Source organism: Canis lupus, chromosome 17 (genome assembly GCF_011100685.1).
Source record: "Canis lupus familiaris isolate Mischka breed German Shepherd chromosome 17, alternate assembly UU_Cfam_GSD_1.0, whole genome shotgun sequence".
In the NCBI taxonomy this organism is placed as follows: Eukaryota; Metazoa; Chordata; class Mammalia; order Carnivora; family Canidae; genus Canis; species Canis lupus.
The window spans coordinates 8,469,572-8,493,046 of NC_049238.1; the positions used below are offsets into that span (position 1 = coordinate 8,469,572).

A 23,475-nucleotide genomic window follows, 5' to 3' on the forward strand; every position below is an offset into this window, starting at 1 on the left:
GCCGGGGTGTGTAGAAATTTGGACTTCGCCTTCTTGGCCTGCAGCCTTAGACCCGCCACAGAATGTTTGCGAGCATCCTTGGCAAGAGGGAGCTTAACCCTGTTTATCAGGAAGAAGGAGCGTCTTGGTTTAAAATAGAGTGATGATAGCTAGTGAACAGGGAAGTGAATGAGGAGAGGCAGCCCCAGATGAGTAATGCAGGAGGCGTATGAATGGGAGTTAGCGAGCGTTCATTGATAAATGTAATGGCAGATGGTAAGTGACCACCCAGGAGACAGTACTCGGGAGAGACCCGATTGACTCTGTCATTGATTCCGGCCTAATGCATTTTTAATGGCTACCCAGATGCATTTCCTAATTGGTGATTACATCACTGTGTGTTCCAGAATAAAGCATGAATCATCCTCCAGTGATGAAGAGCACGCAGCTGCCAAGCCATCAAGTGCAAGCCACCTCCCTCTGTTGTCCAATGTCAGCTACAGGAAGACCCTCCGGCTCACTTCAGAGCAGCTGGTGAGTGTCTTGTTCTCTCGCCGTCTTTGTGGGCGCTGGCTGAGGCGTGGCCACCCAGACTCTGCGGCCTGGTGGTCCGGGTGCCCCAACCTCAGCACCTGGCCAGGCCGGCCCCTCAGCCTCGCTTCGCCATTGTGGCCCTAGAGGCTCCTGTTTTCAAGTGTTGGAGGAGGGCAGCCTGATGAAGCTAATGCATCCTTAGATGTAAATGACTGATAGACCCGAGTCTCCCAGGCTTTTTCCATTTTTAGAGAGATTTGTTAATGAGAGCACATCTCCTAAGTTGGGGGAGATTAAGCACTTGCAATGGGGTTTAGGGAGTTGCAGGTGGCCGGGGCCACCATGGTCACAGAGTCTTCTTCCGAGGGGGTATATCACCAATTTTGGTCAGACCCTTCTTTCCCTGGACCATGAACAGTCAGTGAGCAAGTATCTTCTTTGCTTTCATCCTAAGAATCAGTGAGGGGCCGGGGTAAGCTGTGATGACATTTCACAGGAAGAGGTCAGGGCCAGACCCCCACTAACACCACCAAGGCCCCGTCTCAGTGCCGCTGCATGGCACCTGGCTCAGGCCAGCGATGCCGGGGGGACCTGGAGTCAGGCAGCCAGCTGGCAGGCCCTGTTGGGTCCCAGCGACAGGATGCAAACCCGCCCAAAGGTAATTTGCTTTCCCGATCTGCTGTGAATTCCTCGGGTCTGCGGTTACTCAAGGAAACAGACCTCCATGCCTGGCTTTGTGCCCCCCGTTGTGGTCCGTCATATTTATTCATGGTGTAGTGTGTCCCGCGCCGAAGGTGGAGTTACTGTGGCAAGCCTGCCGGCCTGTCCCCCCACCCTGCAGGGAGTGGGCGAGCCGCCTTCCGGGGGCACCCCGTGGGGACAGCTGGGGTTCAGCCTGGCTGATCCTGGAAAGAACCATCCTCATCTGGAGGCAGAATGATGCAGAGGCCCAGGGCAGTGAGCGGGAACAATGACCCTGACCTAGCGTCTGGTGGAACAGAAGCCCGGTGGCCCTCGATCTGGGCCTTCCCCTATAGTGGACATGTGGCTCGTGTTTTTCAGAAAAGCTTAAAGCTGAAGAATGGCCCGAACGACGTGGTGTTCAGCGTGACCACACAGTACCAAGGCACCTGTCGCTGCGAGGGCACCATCTACCTGTGGAACTGGGACGATAAAGTCATCATCTCCGACATCGATGGGACCATCACTAGGTGGGTGTGGCTGCCTCGGGGCTGTGGGCGAGTTCGCCTTCCTTGTGGGGCCGCAGGGCTCCTGTGGTTGGGCTCGTGGTGCGGCCGTGGAATCTTCCATCCTGGCCTCAGCAGCCGTAGTGCTGAGGGGCGAGGGGCGAGGGGCTTGCTTCCCTCATGCCCTTGCTCACGTGGATGCTCCCCAAGGGCGACTTCCTGAATGGCCTCTTCACTTTGATTTTGCAAGTCACAGACTTGATACGTAGTCAGGGAGAAGGTGCCCCCTTGTGTGGAAACCTAGCCCTCCGTGAACATTCTCTCATTACTGTCTTTCTGTCCAGCAAGTGAGTCGGGGGCTTGTTGCACATTTTATGAGGTATTTCTGGTCCCGTGAATCAGAGTGGGCTTTCCCCCCTTTTGTCATGCCCCTTTTAATGCGTTCTTTCTCAATTCTGTCTTTATTTAGATCAGATACTCTTGGCCACATTCTGCCCACCCTGGGGAAAGATTGGACCCACCAGGGCATCGCGAAGCTGTACCACAAAGTGAGCCAGTAAGTACTGGGTGCTTGCCCCTGCCTCCTGCACTCTGCGGGCGCACGACACCCTGAGCGCGGAGCCTGGACACTGAGCGTGGGGGCAGTGTCCATGGGGTGTGGAGGACACTGTGGGTCCTCATCCTGCCAACTCCCTCAAATTCAAAAGAGGAAGTGATAGAAGTCTCCAGAATTGTTGGCCAAGGGAGGATGGCAGCGTTGGGGCGGGATTGAGATTCATTTCATACTGAGGCCCGTCTCCTCAGGTGAGGTGAGGTAGTGGTGCTCTGATGCCAAGCGATGTGGTTTGGGCTAAAAGGTACAGATTCCGGGCAGGTTTTGGCTGCAGTGCTCACCTTGTCCAGGGCCTGGGGGGTGGGCGCTCTGCTGTGTTGCTGCCGCTCAGGACAGCACCTGCTCTGGGGCCGCACCGGCTGCGCCTGGAGGTGGGCTAGGTCGTAAACTGCTGTCGTATGTCAGGCACCTCTCACCTTCACTTACTGGCTTTTCAGAGTTATTAGAAGAATTAATATCATGAGTTCACTCAGGAGTGCGTGGTCCACATGCCCGTCGCTGCTTACCGGAGGCAGGGCACCTTCCACCCCGGTCTGCTCAGCCCCACGGCCGTTGCGTTCACTCTGCCCTGTCTCCAGGGTCAGGGCCCGTCTAGGTCTCTCCCTTCCCACATTGGCTTGTCACTGTCTCCATCTTCCTGTGGACTCGGAGTCTCCCTCATGAGGGAAACCTCTCTTCCAACGCTTCTTGTTCTCCAGCCACTTGCGCTGGAAGGTGCTCTGGGCCAGCACAGGATAGCCCCACCTTTCCATGGCTGAGGAAGGTGAGGACTTATGTAGTGAGTGGAGGCCAGGTTGGAAAACCGGCCCTGTGGTTCCCAACCTCATCTGTCACCTCTGGCCCACGTAGGTGACAGTTTGGGGGGGCGATGGGCATGCAGAGCTCTGCAGGTAGTCTGTGAGCACAGATGAATGAAGTGAACTCTCCTGCTCCTCTTTCCCTCGCTTATCCAGCATTTATTGAGTGCCTGTTGTGTACCCGGCCCAGTGACAGGTACATGACATGTCAGGAAGCAGACACGGTCTCTGGCCTCCTGGACCTCACGTGGCAGTGGGGGCAGGGTGGCTGGATGGTGCCCCCATATCCTGGTGGGATTGAGAGCCTCCGATTTCTTAGATGCCTGGCTCATGGGTTCGACCTTACTTTCCAGATGTTCTCTTCCAAAAATGACAAAAGTAGTTCATGCTTCTTTAAAAAATTAAGAGAAATAAGAAAAATGAGAGAAACTTGAGAGTACGAAGGCTGTATCTCATTCCTCCCAGCCCTGCCACCAAGCTGATCCATTTCCCAGAAGTGGAGCCATCGTGAACAGTTTGGTTTTCTCTCCTGGTGTACTTAAAATCCACTTCTGTTCTCGCCATGCCCCCCACCGACACACACGTCCGCCTATGTTATTGAATAATACGGCTTTCTGGTTCATTAGATGGAAGGTTTACCTCATTCTTCAGTGCTGCACACGTGGTACGATATGGATAAAGCGTGCTGTATTTCATTCGTCTTCTGTTGATGAACACAGGAGGGAGTTTCCAGTTTTTTTCACTATTTCCAAGGCTGATGTGCTAAGTGCTTCCATATAGTGTTTATTATGTATGATGAGCCTATAAATAAATGAAGAAGGCACAGGCACGTAGGGAGCGACTGCTATAAAGTGGATTCCCAGAAGTAGAATTGATGGTCAGAGGATGAGCACATTTGAAGGCCTGATCAATAGAACCAGATTGCCCTCTGTAAAGGTATGCCCAGTGTGCAGACCCGCGGACGGCGTGTGTGCAGGTCCCATTCCCCACAGCCTCACCGCGGCTGACCTCTCGTTTAGAAGGATTAATCTACTGAGGAGCTGCCTGGACTTGCGTGACCCTGGAAATTGCATCTATTTTTAGTTGGAAGAAGCCCTCATGAGTCAGGATCCCAAGAAGCTCACAGCCTGAATCATTTTGGGCTTTGGAACAAACATCTACTCCTCTCCTTACTCTATATTAATTAAAAAAAGGGCACAGTTGCATTTTTCCCCCAGAAAAAGATATCTTTTTGGAAGGTAAAGTAGGGTAGCTTATTAGAGAACACCTGAGCATTCTTTGCTTTGATCAACGGGCGGAGGGTGAGTGAGGTCTGTCGGGGGCGGTCTGATGAGTGCAGAGTACCTCCTGTATTTTCATTTTGGTTGAGAGGAAGGAGCTTGACGTTTGTTCATTCACTGGGTTTGACGTGTGTCCTCAGTGGCACCAGACAGGCCAGTGATGTTCTGGACTTCTGGAGCAGTTGGAGCGTGCACACAGCTCGGCCGTGGCCTTCAGGCTCCCTGCCCTGCCTTCTGCTAAGCCCTTGTTTTCCGAGGTTCTCCCCAGACCTTGCTCTCATCCAGGCTGTATTCCACGCTCCACACTTTGTTTTCCCATCTTCCCACCTGTGTTCAAACGATGGCCTCTACCTGGCATGCCTGTACCTCTGATTTTTGCCTCCACATTTTTCAGCTTGTGGAGCCCTGGTCCTCTCGGTGCCTTCCCAGGCCAGAGCTGGTGACCCTGGGGCAGCTTTTACCTCCTTACTGACTCCCAGAATCTTGGCCTAGCTTGTTGGAGTGCAGGTCCAGGTGGGGCTCGCTGTGATGCTCCCGTGGCTGGCTGTGGGTAAGAATGAACCCCTGTCCTGGCAGTGCCCCACGTGCTTCCTCCTCCAGGGCCCTGGGTGGCTGCAGCAGGACAGGTGCAGGGACTCGGGGTCATTGCTTCAGCGTCCTCCCGTGACGGCCATAGGCCTAGGTAGAGAGATGTTTAGTGTGCTGGAGTGCTAGCAAGGTGATGCTGCTTACTGCAGGGTTTGGGGACGGATCACTCTGTCCTCACTCTGCTTTTTCTGAATTTAGGCTGCACTTAAATTTTAGGCACTGTGGTATTTATCTCGTGGAGAAGCCAGCCTTGCAGATAGCCTCTTGCCTGAAAACAATAGAAAATGAGGGCAATTTTGTTTTTATTTTTTTGCCAAATGTAATTACTTGTTTGAATACAGTTGGCTGTGAGAAATGATCTGTAGGGCTGATGGTCACCTTATTCATCCAGGGTAGAAAATACCTTGCTTGGTTATTGATTAAAAAGAAGGGGCGCCTGGGTGGCTCAGTCAGTTAGGTATCCGACTCTTGATTTCAGCTCTGGTCACTATCTCATGGTCGTGAGATAGAGCCCTACATCGGGCTCTGTGCTGAGCGTAGAGCCTGCTTGAGCCTCTCCCTCGCCCTCTCCCTCTGCCCCGGCCACCACCTCACCTGCACTCTCTTAAAAATAAAACCAACTGTAGCAAATACAAGTGGAAGACATGAAACCCCTCTCTCGGGTTCAAATATGTTCAATAAGTAAAGGACTGTTTCCTAACATTTATTTTTTATTTTTTTATTTTTTTTGTTTCCTAACATTTAGATCATTGAGCCAGTGGGTCGTTTAGGGGCTAAACCTAGACAATAATTGCTCTGGTTTTCCACCTTATTTGATGCATGTTTTTATAATCACATAACTAAAAGTCAATGTAGTGAGAATGAACGCTGGATGGATGCATTTGTCCGTGGCCTGAAGACTGTGCCGTGTGAAGCCAGGATGCTGAGAACGGAAATCATCATTAGCAGACTTACTAGGATCTCTCTTCTGCCCACAGCATCGTTCTCTCTTCCACCTGAGGTCTTCTTAGGCAACTGCGCTCATTACTGCTGCCAGTAGGGATGGAAGGTCTTGATGGGGAGTGAGGGCCTGGGTTTTGAAGGACTTAGCTCACCCTGGATGCTTAGACCTCGTCCCCCACTCCCAGTGTTGGTTGCCTTATGTCTAACTTGGGAAAATGAGGCCAGGTGATCCCTGAGGACCCTGCCGGGCCCAGAGCACAGTGCTGTGGGTCGTGGGGTTGCGGTCACAGTGTGTGTGCTACCACTGGGTGAGCTTTTCCAAGCCAGGCCTCAGAACCCCAGGATTGAGAGGACTTTGATTGCAAACCCACTATGCAGCAGGGGCTGTTGTGGGTGCTGTACGGGCTGTGGGTGCCCCTCCCTCCGGGAGTTCGGGGTCCTGTAGAAGCAGATAGCACCCCTGTCAGGAGGTAGTGAGGGGTGTGCAGTGAGATGCAGCTTCTTATACAGATGTGAGGGAGAAGTTAATTCTGATGGGAGGGATGAGGAATCCAAGACAGTTTTAATGAGGAGGAGGCCCTGGAGCTGAGCCTTATTGGGTGAGCAGGGTTTGCAGAGAAGCACACTTGTCAAGGGCAAGGGTAAGAGGAGGTGGGGCTGAAAGGCGAGCCCGTGCACGGTGGGCGCCAAAGGGAAGCTCCGGGCAGGGGGCCTTGGAAGCTGGGCTGAGAACAAGTCTGAGTTTGGCATAGAGCTTCCATCCTCGAGGGAGCAGGCGACTATCCTTCCTCTGGGCCTGCAAATGGGGCTCCAGGACAACGGTGCTCCCAACCGAGGGCGATTTTGGCCTCCAGAGAGCACGGCAATGTCCGGAGATGTTTCTGGTTGTCGTGCCTGGGGCGTGTCATGGACACCTCACAGGTGGTCCAGGGATGCTGCTAGGTGCCCCGTGATGCGGCGCTGCTGGGCTTTCTGCCCTGCCCCCGAATAATGATTTATCCAGGCCAAGATGTCAGTCGTGGAGAAACTTCAGCCTAGGAGCTTATCTTGGCAAATAGCCCCAAAGATAATCCTTCCAAGCTATTTTAATATCTGCCTGGGCCAAGTGTTTTAAGAGAGATACAGAGACTGGGACAGATGGAGAAACCGTCAGTGCAAAGACTGGACGTGGAATGTTCTTTCCTTTTGGCTCTGGTATTTCCCCGAGTCCTGTTGCAGTTGCTGAGATGCTGGGGGTAAGTGTGATCCGTGTGTGTCGTACCTCTGCTCATGCTCTCTCCTCGGGCAGGCCTCATCCTTCCCTCCCGGGGAGCCCTCCGTTCCACCTTTGCTGTGACGGGTAGGTTTCCCCGAGTGCTCTGTTCCCGAAGGGAAGGGCTGTGCCAGGCCAGCCTGGGCCCAGCGAGGGAGTGCCCGCTGGCAGGGCGTCGACAAGAAGACACGTCCTGCGCCTCTGAGTGAGGGGTCTTACCCCCGAGGTGCTCCCTTGAGAGTATGCGTTGGTGACTTGGTGCCACTTGAGCACTAGATGGGAGCGCTTGGTATTTCAGATGGCTTTCATGGGGGCAAAGGCGCTGTCTCCAACAAGCATTTCCCCACCCCCGAGGACATCTTCAAGCTGATTTTCTAGCCAAGTTTAGTCATGGCCTTTGAAGCAGGATACTTGCACGGTGAGAACAAGGCAGTGGCCTAATCAAACCATGAGATGTATTTGAAAATCAGGTTTTGAATAAAATTAGCATCTCAAGCCCCTGCAGGTGGCAGCTTTTAGGATTTTGATGTGAAGAGCTCTATACAGAAATAGTGTTTTTTTTTTTAAGATCGCATTAATTAGACAGCTAAAATACAAAGATGTTTAATTAAAAAGGTTGGTTGATTTTCAGATGCATCCCTGTATTCCAAACAAGCTGGTATTTCTGGATTCTCTTCATCTTAAAGTTTTCCTGTTTCCTAGTTTTAAGGAACATAGTAAGTGAGGGTAGAGACGCGTTCCTTGACCAGCGTAAAACATTCATGCAATAAGTTGGATGAGAAGTGGGTAGTTTGTATTCGCTCATGCAGCAAATATTCACTAAGTGTCTGTCACTTGCCAGCATGGTTTTTGGCACCAGGGTTACAGAAAGGATTGGAACAAAGCCCCCTGCCCTCCCTTGGGAGGCTTCTGGATTAATGAGAGATCAAACAGGGAACTATGCTATAATATTTGTGCTGAGTGCTGTTAGGAAAAACAAAGCAGAGCAAAGGTTTAGTGCCTGGATCCAGTCAGGGTAAGTGAGGGTGTGTTTTATGAAATAGAAGGGCAAGGGAAGGGCCCTCTGAGGAGGTGACATTGGAGCAGAGACCTAGGTGACAGGAGGGAGTGTGCGAGCCGGAGGTGTGGGGAACAGTGTTCCAGGCAGAAGGAACAGCATGTGCAGGTGCCCGGTGCAGGAATGAGCACGGTGCCTTGCTGGGCTGGCAGGGGCACCTTGCTGATAAGAGGGAGTGAGGGAGCAGGTGGGGCTGGCGGGAGGGACAGGGACAGGGTCTCGCTGGCCTTGTAGGTCATGGCAAAGAATTTGCATTATTTCTGAGAGACATAACGAGATTCTGGAGGGTTTTGAGCATGATGTGAGCGGGTTTTAAGTTTTCTTTCTGTGCACAGACTTGGCGTGGGGGGCCGGGAGCTGATTCAGGCTGCGGGAGTGGAGGGGGAGGCCCTGCCGCGGAGGTGTGGACGAGGGCTGTAGGGGTGGCAGGGAACTTGGGGGTGGTTTGGGGTCCTCTTTGGGGTGGAGTTGAGGGGGCCTGCTGGTGTGGTGGGGCTGGGTCAATGGTTGTGAGAAGTAGAAGCCCGGGTGGCCCTGAGTTTTGGCGGCTCACCTGGGCCAGCGGGAGTGTCACTTGCTGAGCGGGGAGGATGCGGCAGGAGCACCTGCATGTGGGTGGCGGCTACTGTCCTGTACGCCCTGAGTGACGGGGGTTTTGCAGCTGCACACACGGGCCTGGAGAGGAAGAGACGGGCCTGGGCCGGAAGTATACGTTTAGGAGACAGCCATGTATAGATGGTGTTTAAAAAACATCTAGAGCATTTGATTTAGTCCAATATATTGAAACATGTAATCAACACAAAATTATTAATGAGACATATCATCTATTCTGTTTTTATAGTAAGTCTTTGAAATGTGGTACGTATTTTATGCTAATCACATCTCATTTTGGACACTAAGCTTTTAACCGTCAAAAAAAGTGAAATGTAGTCCTAATAAAGTAGAAGAGTTGTGTTTAACAGAAGAATGATCCCATGATGTGCTTTTCATGCCCAACACTGCCGACACCCAGTGCATGGGGCTGTCACAAGGGGCGATTCTGAAATTCCCTGTGGGGACCGATGGGCGTCCAACGATTCAGTTCAGTTCTGACTCCAACTACGCAGAGGTAGGCTAGACCCTACAGGGTAGGGGCTCAGGTCCACAGGACAGCTCCCACCTCAGACGCCAGCCGCAAGTAGAGGTCCCTGGCTTACCCCCACTTGGGCCCCACATGGCTTCAAATCAGGGGGCCCCACAACCCCCTGTCAGGTTTAATAATTTGCTATAATAGCTCACAGAACTTAGGAAAACACTCCGGTTTATTCTAGAGAATACGAATGAACAGCCAGATGGAAAGGTACACAGGGCAGAGATGGAAAGGTCTTGCCTCCATGAGGTCCGGGCTGTTTAGGGTTTTTGTGGAGGTTCATTATGTAGGCATGATTGATTAAATCATTGGCATTGGTGATTGAATTCAATCTCCAGCCCCTCTACCTCTCCCAGAATTTGTGTGTCTCTGTGTGTGTGGGGGGGGGGGGGGGGCGCGCAGTGGGGCTGAAAGTTCCAACCCTCTGATTGCAGGTTGGTTCCTATGGCAACCAGCCCCCCTCCTAGGATCACCCCATTAGTAAAAACCCAGGTGTGGAGGAAGGGGCTTGTTGCGAATAATAAATGACCTGTCACTCAGGAAATTCCAAGGGTTTGGAAGCTCCATGCTGGGTTCCTGGGATCCGGGGATGAAGACCCCACGTATCTATTATATCGCAACATCACAAGTATCGTACACCAGTTTGGATGTGGCATTTAGAGCTTTCGGGAGGGGGTGGGATCCCCTGGGGAGCAAGGCAGGGAGAAGGACAGAGGCCCCAGGACTCCAAGCCTTACGCCCTGGGAGACAGAGCTGGGGGACCTGTGTGGGAAGCAGCCCAGGAGATGGTGGGTCCCCAAGGCCGAGGGACGGAGGTGTCCTGAGGGAAAGGGTGACCCCCCCTCTCTGTGCCAGGTGCTGCTGGGAAGTCTGTTCACTTGAGAACTGTGGCTTCATCGCAGGGACCTACGGGGCCAGCGAGGGAGGGGAGCAAGTGGGCTTGGAGCGGGTTGCCGAGGGTGAGATGTGCAGTCAATGCAGAGATGCAGCTCTTTGAAGGAGTTTTGCCGCCAAGGGAGCGGGGAGATGGGATTTGGTCTGCAGAGAGGGAAAACCTAAGAAGGGGGCTTTGGCCCTGGGGGCAGTGGTGGTTTTCGGAGGAGATGAGAGAGGGTGGAGTATATAGAACCTGCCTACGGGAATCCTCCAGCCGAGGGGGCACTGATGGTGCGTGGAAGGGGGTGGGCGGCCGGTGGCAGTGGGGCCCCGTGCAGGGTCGGGTGCAGGTAGGCTGGCCAGTTGGCCGAGAGCCTCAGTTTCTCGAGCAGTAGAGAGGAGGGAAAACACCCACGGAGCGAAGTTCCCACGAGGATCGAACCAAGTGAGGGAGGCGCATGTGCTTAGTAATAGGACAGTGAAACGCACTCAGGCTCTCAGTGCAAAAGAGTGTTTTCCAGAATGAGCCTTCTGCTGGGGTGCTGTTCTGCGTGGAACACCGAGGTCAGGGGTTGTGACCCGCCACTGCTCTGTCTCTTTCAGAAACGGCTATAAGTTCCTGTACTGCTCCGCGCGGGCCATCGGGATGGCAGACATGACGAGGGGCTACCTGCACTGGGTGAACGAGCGGGGTACGGTGCTACCCCAGGGGCCCCTGCTGCTCAGCCCCAGCAGTCTCTTCTCGGCCTTGCACAGGTAGGGCGCCGCGCTGTGGGCCTTCCCTGGGAGAGCCTCTCCACGTCTCCTGCCCCCACGGCCCTGCTCCGCGGGGGGGCACCTGACAGTCCCCGGCCACCCCCTTCAGTAGCTCCTCACGGCGTTTGGGGGCAAGTCCAGATTCACTGGCTCCATTCACCTGACCCTTCCTGACCCCCCTCACCCCCTTGCACCTCTTAAAACCCAGTCATGCTGAGCTGTCCTCGTTTTCCAGAACCATCTTCTCCACTTCAAGCCTGTGCACCTGCTGTTCCCCTTTGTGGGCAGCTGCCTGGCCGCTGTCGCCAGGCCAGGTCTTAAGGCCTCCCTGAATCAACTTGCAATCCGTCTAATCGGGGGCCTGGGCTGGGTAGAGTGGCCCCTCGACCAGCCCCCACCACCCGCCTGGCCCTTGGTCTCCCAGAAGACTTATTTCTGGGAGCTCTGGTCACACACTTGCTTTGTTTTAAAGATTTTATTTATTCATTTGAGAGAGAGAACAGGAGAGAAGGAGCATGAGCAGGGGTGGGGGAGGACAGACAGAGAAGCAGACTCCTGGCTGAGCGTGGAGCTTGACGCGGGGCTCGATCCTAGGATCTGAGGTCATGACCTGAGTCGAAGGCAGACGCCTAACCGGCTGAACCACCCAGGCGCCCCCACAGGGTTTGTTTTACTGGTCCTCTAACATCCAGCCAATGTCTGAGTACCTTCCTCCCTTCACCATTGCAGCCTCATTCAGAGAAGTCAAGCCAAACTAAGTCTGGCCTCCTGGGGTGGGAGAGGCGGGGACTGGACTTCCCTGTACCCCGAGGCCCAGGGCAGCTTCCCAGGCTGCTCTCTGAGCATGGGCTATCGTGGCTCTGCCAAGGTCTGGTTCTAAGGGTCACATAGTTGTGTCTTCAAGACCCAGCCAGGGGCTCTGGCAGGAAGCTGCTTGCTGCTGCTCACCATTCAGACAACGGAAAGATCCAGATGGGCCCAGAGCACCATGTTGGTTCCTCTTGGGTATTTCTCTCCAGCTCTGCGGGTACCTTTTCCATCGCTGCTTTGTTTTGTGTGATTTGTGACTTTTTCCCCGTAGTCAAAGATCTCTCACTGAAACTTAGACATTCTGGGGAGGAAATTCAGGCAAAACCTCTGGATGCCATAATGCATTTCAAGTCTTGAGAGCTGTCCTGACAATGTAGGCTTCAGTAGGATCCAGATGTTAATGAAATGGGGTCCTATGTCCCTGACCTATGTCGACAGTGAGCAAGCTACTCATTATCATGTATTAAGTACTGAGGATTTGCAGGGCGAAGCAAAACGTTGACATCACTGCTTTGATACGCTACCACTAATGATACGCTTAAGGTGATCTTTTTCATTTTTACCTTATTTAAATCAAAAGTGATAGATTTTTGGACAGTGAGGATTTATGAAACCAAACAAGGGAACCTCACAATGTGTGTTCCCTCCCAGGAGCTATGTATGTACCCTCCCAGCCACGGCCGACAGCCTGGTCCTCCGGGCTCCGCATTCTAGCCGGAGCCGTTCTGCGTGTCAGCCGTCTCGCAGATTTTCTAGAATTGATGGGCAAGTCTGCCATGAGCCAGAGTGACCTTCCCTAGCAGGGTGCTTTCATTGGGTGCACTTTTGAGCATCCTGCCTAGGTCCAAACTGGAAAGAAAGAAAATAAGCATAGTGAGGGGCGTGCAGCCGGCAGGTGGGGACGGGGAGCCCCAAGCTCTGATGCTGCTCGGCGACTGATTGGTGGTGTGACGAGCAGGTGCTTCCCTCTCCCAAGTCTGTGTCCTCAGCTGCCAAATGGAAGGGTTTCATTAGATGATCTCAGGCGTCCCCTTTCAGCCCTGAAATGCTATGATCCTAGGAAATGTGTCTGAGAAGTTGAGGGAATCTGTGCCACACACCTCTTCTTTTGGTTCGGGAGCTTCTTTTAAAGTAGAAATTGAGTGGCTTTTAAAAATTTTTATTTTATTTTATTTTATTTATTTATTTATTTATTTATTTATTTATTTATTTATTTATTTGAGTTCAATTTGCCAACATATAGCATAACACCCAGTGCTCATCCCGTCAAGTGCCCCCCTCAGTGCCTGTCACCCAGTACCCCCGACCCCTGCCCACCTCCCCTTCTACCATCCCTTGTTCATTTCCCAGAGTTAGGAGTCTCTCATGTTCTGAGAAATTGAGTTTTTGTTACCTGCCCTATTTTGTTGTGGCAGCAGGGCTGTTCGGATCATCTTCATAAAGCTTCTGTTAAGTACGGCACACGTTCCTGGTACGTGTGGCTAAGTCTCATGGTGCAGGGTAGGGGGCATCTCACCAATGACAAGTGATTCACCTTTGCTAGATCCCAAGACTGGGTTACTGGCCACGTGTGAAATTCTAGAGTTTGGCAAGAACAGAGGCTGGCCTCTACCTCTGGGAAAGAAGAAACTGTTTCACAAGCAACCACATTTTCCCTTTGGGGTTTTCTGAGGGCCCTAGACTCAAATAAATGACACTTTGTTGTTTGTTGAAGTAACATTACCTCAAGGGTGAGTTGAGTGACCAGGGACCATATGCAAATTCAGATCACTGAAGACCTAGGCTGTGCAAGGGGCAATCTGGACTGCTCACCTGAGTACTTGTCAGCAGCCCTCACTGCTTCCTCCCGGGGTATCTTACTTGCTCCTTCAATGGGGACATGGGGTCTCCTCTTACTGTGCACGACTTACCTGGTGTGTATGCATGCAGACATCCTCCTACCTGCCACACACTCGCACACTCATGCACATGTGCATGAGAGAGAGAGATTGAAATTGAAGCAGGAAGCTGAATTTGGATGGTTTCCCCTGAGCAGATTGAAGTTTGAGACTCATAATCACATAGTCACCCATAGGGTCCTAAGATACAGAATGTAAAACCCTTTTAGTGTTAAGTTTAGGGAAGGTTCTGGAGTCCATAGGAGTCTGTACAGAGCCGGGACTAGCCCTTGGGTCTTATAACACTCAGGTTGATACTCTACCCTCACCCCACCCCCATCATCCTCATCCTCACCCTCACCAGCATCATCTGAATTACATTTTGAGTAGGTGGAGAAGAATAGTTCTAAAATATATGCGAGGTATGAATGTTAACCAAATAGTGAACACCAGTGTGCCCCCCCATCTGGTTACAGCCGAAGGACAGACCATTCCATGTGAAGTCCTAGTCACTCACATCCCTCCCCACTGGGTAGTGACGGCAGCCATTATCCCCGAATCTTGTGTGAATCACTCCCTAGTTTTCTAAACAGTTTCATCACATATATTAGTGATCCTAGTCTAATTGTGCACACGTGTGAACTTGGTGTAACTGTCATATGTTCTTCTGGAGCTTGCTTTTTTTCACTCAACATTACGCTCCCATGATCGTTGAGTAGAACTGTAAGTCGCTGCTCTTACTTCCGTATGGTATCCTGTTGTAGGACTACCACAGTTTATCCATCCTACTGCCGAGGCATACTTGGGTCATTTCCAGTATTTTACCAATAAAAGCAGTGCTGCTCGTATGTGTGTGCACTGGGTGCTCCAAGGTAAACAATCAGGATTGGAAATGCTGGCCATGGCGTTTGCACATATTCAGCATTACGAGGTCATTCTGAACTGTTTTCCAAAGTAATTGAACCAATTTATGCACCAACAGTGTATATGAGCGCTCCACTTGCTCTGCTTTCTTGCCACCACGTTTTTAGCCATTTACATTTTTGCTAGTCTGATGGGTGTGAAATGTCTCTCTCCGTACGTTTATTGGCCATTTGGGCTTCATCCTCTGCAAAGTGCCTGTTCAAGTGTTTTCCCAATTTTCTTTTTGATTTGTTAAGTGTGTGTATACGGAGCCTTTGTTATGAGTCCTGCAAAGAGCCTTCCCCGGTTTATGGCTTGTGATGAACATAAATCCTTAGTTTCACGTACTTGAACATATCATTTTGCCCATCGTTTGTGCTGCTTGTCTGTTAAACAGGGCTTCCCTGACTGTGGGCATGATGATAGGTTCTGAAGGTGTTACCCTTCAGGTTTAGATGTGTAGTCCACCAGGAATTGATTTTTGCATATTGAGTGCAGGAGAGGCCCATTTTCTTTCTTTTCTTTTCTTTTTTTGGTTTTCCTACTAGGGATGTTCAGATGTCCCAGCATCATTTACTGAAACAGTTGCCTGTTTCCTCCTGCTTTGAATCATCATCATGCTCATAAATCAAGTGTCCATAAATGTGTGGTTTGGTTTCTGGCTTTTGCTCTTGTGTGTGACTGTGACGATCGAGGTTTATAAAAACATACGGACAAAATCCCTGTCCAGAGGTTGATTGAAATTACAGTGAACCTGGAGAACAGTTTAGGGAGAGTCAGTATCTCCTTGTAATATTGAATCCTCCCATTCACTTATATGGTGTAGTTTTTCATTTATTTAGGTCTTTCCTAATCTATTTCACTAAAGTTTATCATTTTATCCATGAAAGCCTATTAGGTTTATTCCTGGACATTTGAGATTTTAAATTTCTGTTCACATAATTATATTCCTGCCTGTTTGTTTCTTCTGATGCATGAAAGTGCAATTGATTTTTGTACATTATTTTTTTCTGTACACTGATTTTATAGCCAGCAGTCTTATCGATCTCTTACTAGTGATGATAATTCATCTGTAGATTTTCTTTTTTTTTTTAATGTTTTTTGTGGATAGCGACAGTTTCTTTTCCTTCCTTTCCAATCCTCATTCTCAATTGTTTTCCTTCCGTCACTGTCCGAGGGAGGACCTATGGCATAGTGTTAAAGCCACCTGTTGTTTCACTGTTACTGGGGCATTTGCTATGGATTTGGAGTATTCCCTGCTATTCCAGGTTTAAGATTTTTCATCTTGATTTGCTATTGAATTGTATCAAATGCCCTGTCTGTATCTATTGATATGGTATATTTTCTCTTCCTTTAATTTGTAAATTTGTTAACACTGCATTAATTGGTTTGAAGTATTGAATGACTCTTGCATTCCTGGAGTGAAGCTTGTGCCTTGCTGCAGTTTGCATATGCATATTTATCTAGGATGTTGGCTCCTGACATTCAGGAATGAGATTGGCCCACACTTTGCTCAAGTTTTCTTCTTTCGGTTTTCTTTTTGAGGTTATGCTAGGCTCATAAAATGAGTTTGAAGAGGGCTTCTCTTCTCCTACATCCAGAATTCCTTGTTCCTTGGATGACTGGTGGAGGTCTTTTGTAAAATCACCTGTCCTTAGCGTTTTCTTTGTGGGAAGACTTGAAAGTGTGGATTCACCCTCTGTGAACTTAAAAATAGTTTGATGCTAATGAAGCTGATCCATTATTTATTTGTTTTAACAGAGAAGTGATTGAGAAGAAGCCAGAGAAGTTTAAAGTCCAGTGTTTGACAGACATCAAAAACCTGTTTTTCCCAAATACAGAACCCTTTTATGCTGCTTTTGGAAACCGACCGGCTGTAAGTAGTAGATCGGGTATATGAAGGCTCTTAGGATTACTGCCTTTTCTCCCAGGAGTCATCTGAAAGCTGGGTCTGGGCTCCATGTGGAGCCGGATTCCCATCCCACTAGAAATAGCTGTAAGGAGACTCTCAGTAATTTCATGGCCTCTAGCCTGCTTGCTTGCTTGCTTGCTTTATTTATTTATTTATGATTTTATTTATTCATTCATGACAGACACAGAGAGAGAGGCAGAGACACAGGCAGAGGGAGAAGCAGGCTCCCTGCAGGGAGCCCGATGTGGGACTCCAGGACCATGTCCTGGGCCGAAGGCAGGCGCTAAACCATTGAGCTACCCAGGGATCCCCTCTAGCTTTCTTTAAAGATGGCCTAGTGGGTTTTAGTCTAAAGCTTTGGAATGTGGGACTAGAAACTTCAAATTCCAAATCACTTGCTCAAATTAGTAGAACAAGAACATAGAATTAGGATTAGACCCTTTCTCCCAGAATAGAGCCACAAAGCCAAGCCTTAACACAATGGTGAATTTGAGATTGCAAGTTTTAAGAGCACTGTTGCATATGGTAAAGGAAGTGCTTTGAGATTTTATGTGCTCTACCCAAATTTGCCAGAGAGCTTAGCCTTCTGGATAATATAGTTGGGCACTAACTTCCCAGTAAGAAAATTCCCCTTTTGAAACCCCTGCCTGAGAAAATGGGTCAGAGAATAGCCTTAAGGGCTGTAAGAATTGCAGGGGATGTGGTAGGTTGTTTACTCATTAGCTCAGCTCTTGAACAGATGAACGAATGGAGGCCCCAAGGGGAAAACTGATCTAATAATTTCACATCCAGAGATAATTTTTCTCTGCGCTACTTGGAAGTAGAGTTCTGGTTAATGAAAAGTTTATAATATTTCATCAAATATGGAATACCATCTATTTGTGTTTACAGTGCACTCTTTTTTTTTTCCTAATTTATACTTTCCCAAATACAGGATGTGTATTCATATAAGCAAGTAGGAGTGTCTTTGAACAGAATATTTACTGTCAATCCCAAAGGAGAACTTGTCCAGGAACACGCAAAGACCAACATTTCCTCGTGAGTAGCATGCGCGTGTTGCGGGAGTTCTGTGTCATTACATTGTGGCTGTAGCCTCAGTCTTGGAATGATTCTTTACAGTTTACAGTGCGCCTTTTTATCCTTTGTTGCCTGTATTTTAATCCTGAATTCCTACAAAGAGGTAGTACATTTTAACTCTTGGCATTTGGTCCAAAACTTAATTTTTGGACAACCTGTATTAAATCAGGTCCCCTCCAGGTCAACAATTTAAGTTAGTGGTGAGGTTCTGCTCCTGAGTGGAATTTAATGAATTTCAAAACTACTGGTTTAGATTTGCCAGGTTAGGACTGAAAGCCTAGCGTACAAATTGGAAATGCAACCACGTTGAAATACCCTGTGAGGCTGTATTTACAGACGAGAAGCTGTGTGTCTTCACACACTGACCTGCTCTAATGCTCTCACCAGAAATTGTCAGAATTCCTCTCATACTTGTGGTCCAGCAGAGTCTCCCCAGGGCAGTGGGCTGAATTGGGCTCCTGTTTGTAATGAGGCATCCTGGCTGGCTGTGGACTGTCCCTTGCCTTCGGTGTGTTTCTCTCTGGGTTCTTAGAGTCGAGAGCTTCTCCTCAGGCCATGTGTTGGTGAGCTTTGCCCACCCGGTGACACCGGGCAGAGGGGTGTCTCCTACTGAACCATCTGTGCAGACCTAGAAGACAGCTCATGGCCCTAGGTGACCCCCTGGGGGACTGCAGGAGCCTGCTTCATGGGGAGTTGTTGAACTGGGGGTTTGGTTCTGGAGGCTTCGAAGGGAATGGTTTCCTCCAGGCACCTCCTGTGGTTTTAGGTAAATCAGAGACTTAGGTTCCCCCTAGACCACGTTTTCACATCCCAAGATGGTCCTTAGGCCCAGTCAAGCTTAATGTGGCCTAAATGGGGGCAGCTGTAGGCTGAGGGGAGCCCAGCCCTTGCCTCCCAGTCATGCCTTTTCCTAAGCAGTTCTCCAGATAGGCGGGGAGGGCGAGGGGGATGCAGCCGGGAGCCTCCTCCGTGCTTCAGGACAGGAGGCAGAGCCAGGCTGGCCTCCGACTGGCAGAGCAGCAGTGCGGACGACGCCTCCCTTGCCCCGGCCGCACAGCTTCTCCCGGCCCGCATGGTAGACTCCAAGTGGCCCCGACAGCATCGGGGTCCCCTCTCTCCCAGTGCAGCACCCTGCTATGTGAAGGGGTCTCCTGGTCTGGAGAAGGTCTAGGAGGGGTCTTTCCAGGGTCATAAGGAACTTGAACTGAGGAGACCCTGCCGAGAATTGGCAGCAGCCCAGTGGCAGGCCTGTCACAGGGGATGCGGCAGGAGGGTCCCAGCCCCGACGGGAGTTTGGGCCGGAGGCCTGTGAGGTCATCCCGCTGGCTCGGGCTCTGGGGTTCAGGTGCCGCCGTGCCCACACCTCGGCCTGGCGCGGACCTCAGTGCGGAGGACCTTTGCACGTCATCCTCTCACATCGGGTGGGGACACCCAGCCCGCCTGCCCCTGGAGAGCTCACACTGCCCCTGGAACCGGACATGGGGCGGTCATTTGGGATCCTGGGATGCTGTGTCTGAGAAACCAGATGGTCTGGGGCCTGCGGCGGCCGAGGAGCTGTTTGCTCTCACAGTCCAGCGCGCATAGCACTCGACAGTTTGGATCCGGGGCTTGCCACCCCCTGCCGCGCACGAGCTGCTCCCGGCGGGGACGGGCTGCCTGCCGCAGCCGCAACACTCCAGTAGGTCATAAAGCCAGGAGGTATTTTAAAAATTTGTTTTAATTTCCAGGAAGAGCGTAATTCTTGCTTGTTAGGGGAGATTTTCCCCATTCTGTGCAAGCACGATGTTCCTCATGAGCCCGTTGGGGTCCTTTATTAAATACACACCCTCATCCTTAGTTAATAAGTTATTTGATGCCTCAGAACATGCTAATTCCTGGAGTTTGTTTCGAAAGCGCTTCTTGGTTTTTAGCAAATTGGAATTGGAGAGGGAGACCCCGTGACCGTCAGGGAGGACCCTGGGGACGTGCGGAGAGGCCTGGGCTTGTCAGAATTTCTGGTTGGAGGCGCCCGGAGGTCTGGAGATGCATTTTCAATACAGCGGCTTTCTTTTTGTAGTGTTGGCCAAAGAGACTAACACACGTCTTGGGGATACAGGGAAGATGGAGGAGGGAATATTGCAGGATCGTTGAGAAACACTGATCTAGTCCAACTCCATCTTCTGTAAAGGTGACGGCCGAGGCCCAGAGAGGGCAAGACACTTGCTCGAGGTGACACAGCGAACCTGGTGGGAGTGGATCCCACGTCTCTTGTCCCTCACGCTGGTGAAGGCTTTCCCCCTATAGTTAGCGAGGGCTGATGTTAATGTACGCTGAATACCTTCACCGAGCACCGAATGTGCTCATTTTACTGTCCCATATGTTATTTTATTTCTCTCTCACGTGGACACGGGGGCAGTTTTCTTTTCTTTTACCGTTGAAGAGATTGTGGCTTAGAAGGGATGAAGCCATTTGCCTGAGGTCACTCAGCTGCTAACAGCAGAGCTGAAGGTCAAGTCTGTGTCCCCTTACCCCAGGCCCAGGGCCATTTCCTTGCACAGCGGAGCAGTCTCTGATGCTCCAGACTCGTACTTTATCTGTGGTTCTTCCCCGCAGGCTCGGACGTGAGCTCCGAGGCGGGCAGCTGTCACCGCCACGCTGATTTCGTCCTGTCCCCCGGCTCCCACTTGTCCCTCTTCTGTCCTTCGTGCCAATCAGGTTCCACCTGCTTCACCCGTGGGGCTTCTCTGACTCCTGCTTGGCACACTCGTTGGTTTCCCACTAATTAGTGAGGAATTGTTCTAGAACCACTGCCACTCTGTGAAGCCGGTGGTCTGTCCCCCAGGGTCGTGGATCTGTCCCAGGTCCCAGGCACAGCAGGGTCCCTGGTGGGCATTGCGCTTGCCCGGGTGTCCCTCTGAGGTCATGACGTTGTCTGTTCTCCTTCCAGGTATGTGAGACTCTGTGAAGTGGTGGACCACGTTTTCCCATTGCTAAAAAGAAGCCATTCTTCGGACTTCCCCTGCTCAGATACTTTCAGTAATTTCACCTTTTGGAGAGAGCCACTGCCACCTTTTGAAAACCAGGATGTTCATTCTGCCTCAGCGTAAAATGTTGCAAGCAGCCTCCTGACGTCATGTGAAGACCAAGCACCCCCCATTAAAGGATAGGTTTGGGAGCCATGGAGCAGGAGCTCCAGAGCCTGACATGCAGTCATTTGCTAAAGAGCAGAGAAATTTGGGGCTTTTCTGTCCCCATGCCCTGGGGGCTAGACCTTTCTAAGTGAAATATGAAGGGTGGACTTTATAGGCGAGAATTGGGTGCATTCAGAGCGGGAAGGTACCCCTCGGTCGTGGCCTAAAGGCGGTCGCCCCACTGCCCTGACCTGTCTGCTCTTGGGGTTCCTTACTGGTCCTGTGCATCATGGTGGGCCACTGAAACCGAAGCAGAGGTGGCCGCCTGGGGGCCCCCGCCGACGACAGTTCAGCTGAGGGACACCAGACATGCAGGACTTTAGTAGAGTAGGGGCACATTTCCACCTGTGGAGGTGGGTGCCCCCTGTTCCGCACATGGGTGGGGGCCTAGGGTCCCGAGACCTGCCTCTGCAGGGTCTCCACCCTCACTGTGCTGGCTCGGCCTGGGGGTCCCCTGTGGCATCTGCCGACGGGTCTGATGGTTAGGCCCTAAGTTCTTTAATTCCTTTGGTTAAAGATGACCTACGTAGTTGAGTTGGTACATCTCCCCTCCCATTGTTGTGGCCCAAGGCTGGAGTATTTATGCCTTAATGCATCTGGGGCAGACGTTTTATTTAGAATGTGCTTTGTCCGGCTCTGCAATGCCTTAAGTTCAGATCATAGGTAACACTCGTAGGGCAGTATTTCGAATCCGCCCGACACTCTCCAGCCCCTCTCCAGAGAGCTGGTGCTCTAAACGCGGATTCGCATGGAGCTCACACCAAACGGTAATGATGTCGACTTCTGTGGAGAGCTCTCAAACCAGGTGGTTTTACAAAAATTGTTTCAAGAAGCTATGTCCTTTGTAGATACGCTTATTTATTACTTTACTCTGATTGGGTTACTGTTACAAGCATTTTAGCCATAGTCTTTCTATTAGAGCTGTCATTAATGCATTAAAAAGATAAAGATGTTAAACTATCCAAAGAGCCTTATTCTGTGTATCTCACAGACTGACCCTCTTTCGGAGTGTATGGGTAATACTTCTTATTTTCCTTTGCTTTTCCCACCAAAATTAAGGGCAGGTGGATAAATAAGAATTCGAGTGACATTCTTTTAAGGGGGCAGAAGATGATTCCTTTACTTGTTTATAAAATTGGCTTGTGGAGAGGACAGTTTGAAAAGTGAAAGAATTATTTTGGTAAAAGATTTTGCTTTACTTTTTGAAGTATTATTTTTTTAAAGAGTGTTTTACTCCAATGATTGAAACGCTTTCCTATATTTAAATCGCATTGTGTTAGTGTCAGAACCCGCGACAGTTGAATGAAATTTTACTCTTTCTGTGAAAGAAAATCCAGAGGTGTTGCCTTCATTGTAGCCAGTGGGCTCTGTTAGCAAGGGGGGCCTCTCCGGAACGGTGCGCCTGGCCATTCGAAGGGCAAACACACGTGTGTCGTCTATCACAGATTTGCCTAGAAACGTGAACACGCATGTGCAGATTCCCTTTCGGAGGCATTAAAAAATAAAAAATAGTTCTGCCTTAACTACTCTGGGCTTGTTCTTTAGTGATCTTTAGTTAATTCCGTCATGCGAGTATTTTGGGGTGCCCTTAAGGTCATGCACCTGCAGAGGCAGACACCGCTTGTCCCCCACACTGGGGAGGATTCGGCTTTGAGGATGGCTAGGGTATCCCATGTCGTGCCATCCCTCGGAGCCTTCATCAGGCCGCCCACGTGCGACCCTGCATTCCTGATTTTGTTGTACCTTACTGCCCCACACCGCTGCACTCCGACACACAGCATGCCTTTCAGAAGGTTACATGCTCGGGTGTGTGTCAGGTCCAGGGCGTGACCCCTGGAGGGGCTGTAACATTCACACCTGCCTTGTGGCTTCCGAAAGTGAGATTTGTTATGTGGCTGCACTAATGCACCTGTCAGTGGGTTCATCCATATTTACACAACCATCACCCAGTAACCCTGTGGTCAGGGCGGGAATGCTGCATTTGGGCCGCACATTTCAAAATTGCCCGGTGGGAAACCGATCCCACATATGACGTCATCAGATGATCATCCCGTGTGATGAGGGAAAATACATACCTGGCACGTGGACAAATGATGACACCTTCCAAGGGAAACTCCCTTTACAATTTTAGGTTGAGATTGCCACTTTAAATGTATCTTATTTACAGGCCTCGATCTGTATTTGTATATCCTGGCACAGTGATGAAAATCACTGTAACACCCCATTGTGTCGTGCTGGCTGCCAAGCTAGAAAACACTGTAATAAAGGAGTTGGATGAGAGATTTCTCTGAAAATCAGGCGTGTGAATTTTAAAGTTTTTGGTAAGTTACTAAGTTGCTGACTCTCTAGTGTACGATATCAAGCAGTTTTTATTCTCTACTCAAAAAATAAAAAATCCTTAAGGGTATGAACTGCTCAATATTTGGAATAAAAGAGCCAGTCTTTTCTGAGGCCTTTGGTGCAGTACTGATCCTCCATATACACCTGGGGGCAGGGAGAGGAGGGGGAGAGGAAAGGGGGCTGTGTCTGGGGCCCGTCCTACCTGGTGGAAATGACAAGAGTGGGCGTACATGACTGTAGTACAGGCGGGGTCTGGTCTGTGTTCTTTTTTTTTTTTTTTAAAGATTTTATTTATTCATGAGAGACACACAGACATAGGCAGAGGGTGAAGCAGGCTCCCTGCGGGGAGCCCGATGTGGGACTCGATCCCAGGACCCTGGGATCACACCCTGAGCT

General features: G+C 50.5%; 1 protein-coding gene across 10 annotated transcripts in view; it reads left to right on the top strand.

Moving 5' to 3' along the window:
- Nucleotides 1–22,265, top strand: part of LPIN1 (lipin 1) — a 132,041-nt gene extending 109,776 nt beyond the window's left edge. For 9 of the 10 annotated variants that reach the window (XM_038560805.1, XM_038560802.1, XM_038560807.1 and 6 more), the window contains 7 exons: nucleotides 387–513; nucleotides 1,576–1,724; nucleotides 2,170–2,256; nucleotides 10,838–10,990; nucleotides 16,342–16,456; nucleotides 17,427–17,530; nucleotides 20,496–20,723. In XM_038560805.1, the coding sequence (XP_038416733.1) occupies nucleotides 387–513; nucleotides 1,576–1,724; nucleotides 2,170–2,256; nucleotides 10,838–10,990; nucleotides 16,342–16,456; nucleotides 17,427–17,530; nucleotides 20,496–20,655 (895 nt within the window). In that variant the 3' untranslated portion in view covers nucleotides 20,656–20,723. Of the gene's footprint in view, nucleotides 1–386; nucleotides 514–1,575; nucleotides 1,725–2,169; nucleotides 2,257–10,837; nucleotides 10,991–16,341; nucleotides 16,457–17,426; nucleotides 17,531–20,495 lie in introns of all 10 variants that reach the window. The other variant, XM_038560800.1, reaches the window with a different exon arrangement.
- Nucleotides 22,266–23,475: the final 1,210 nt, after the last annotated feature.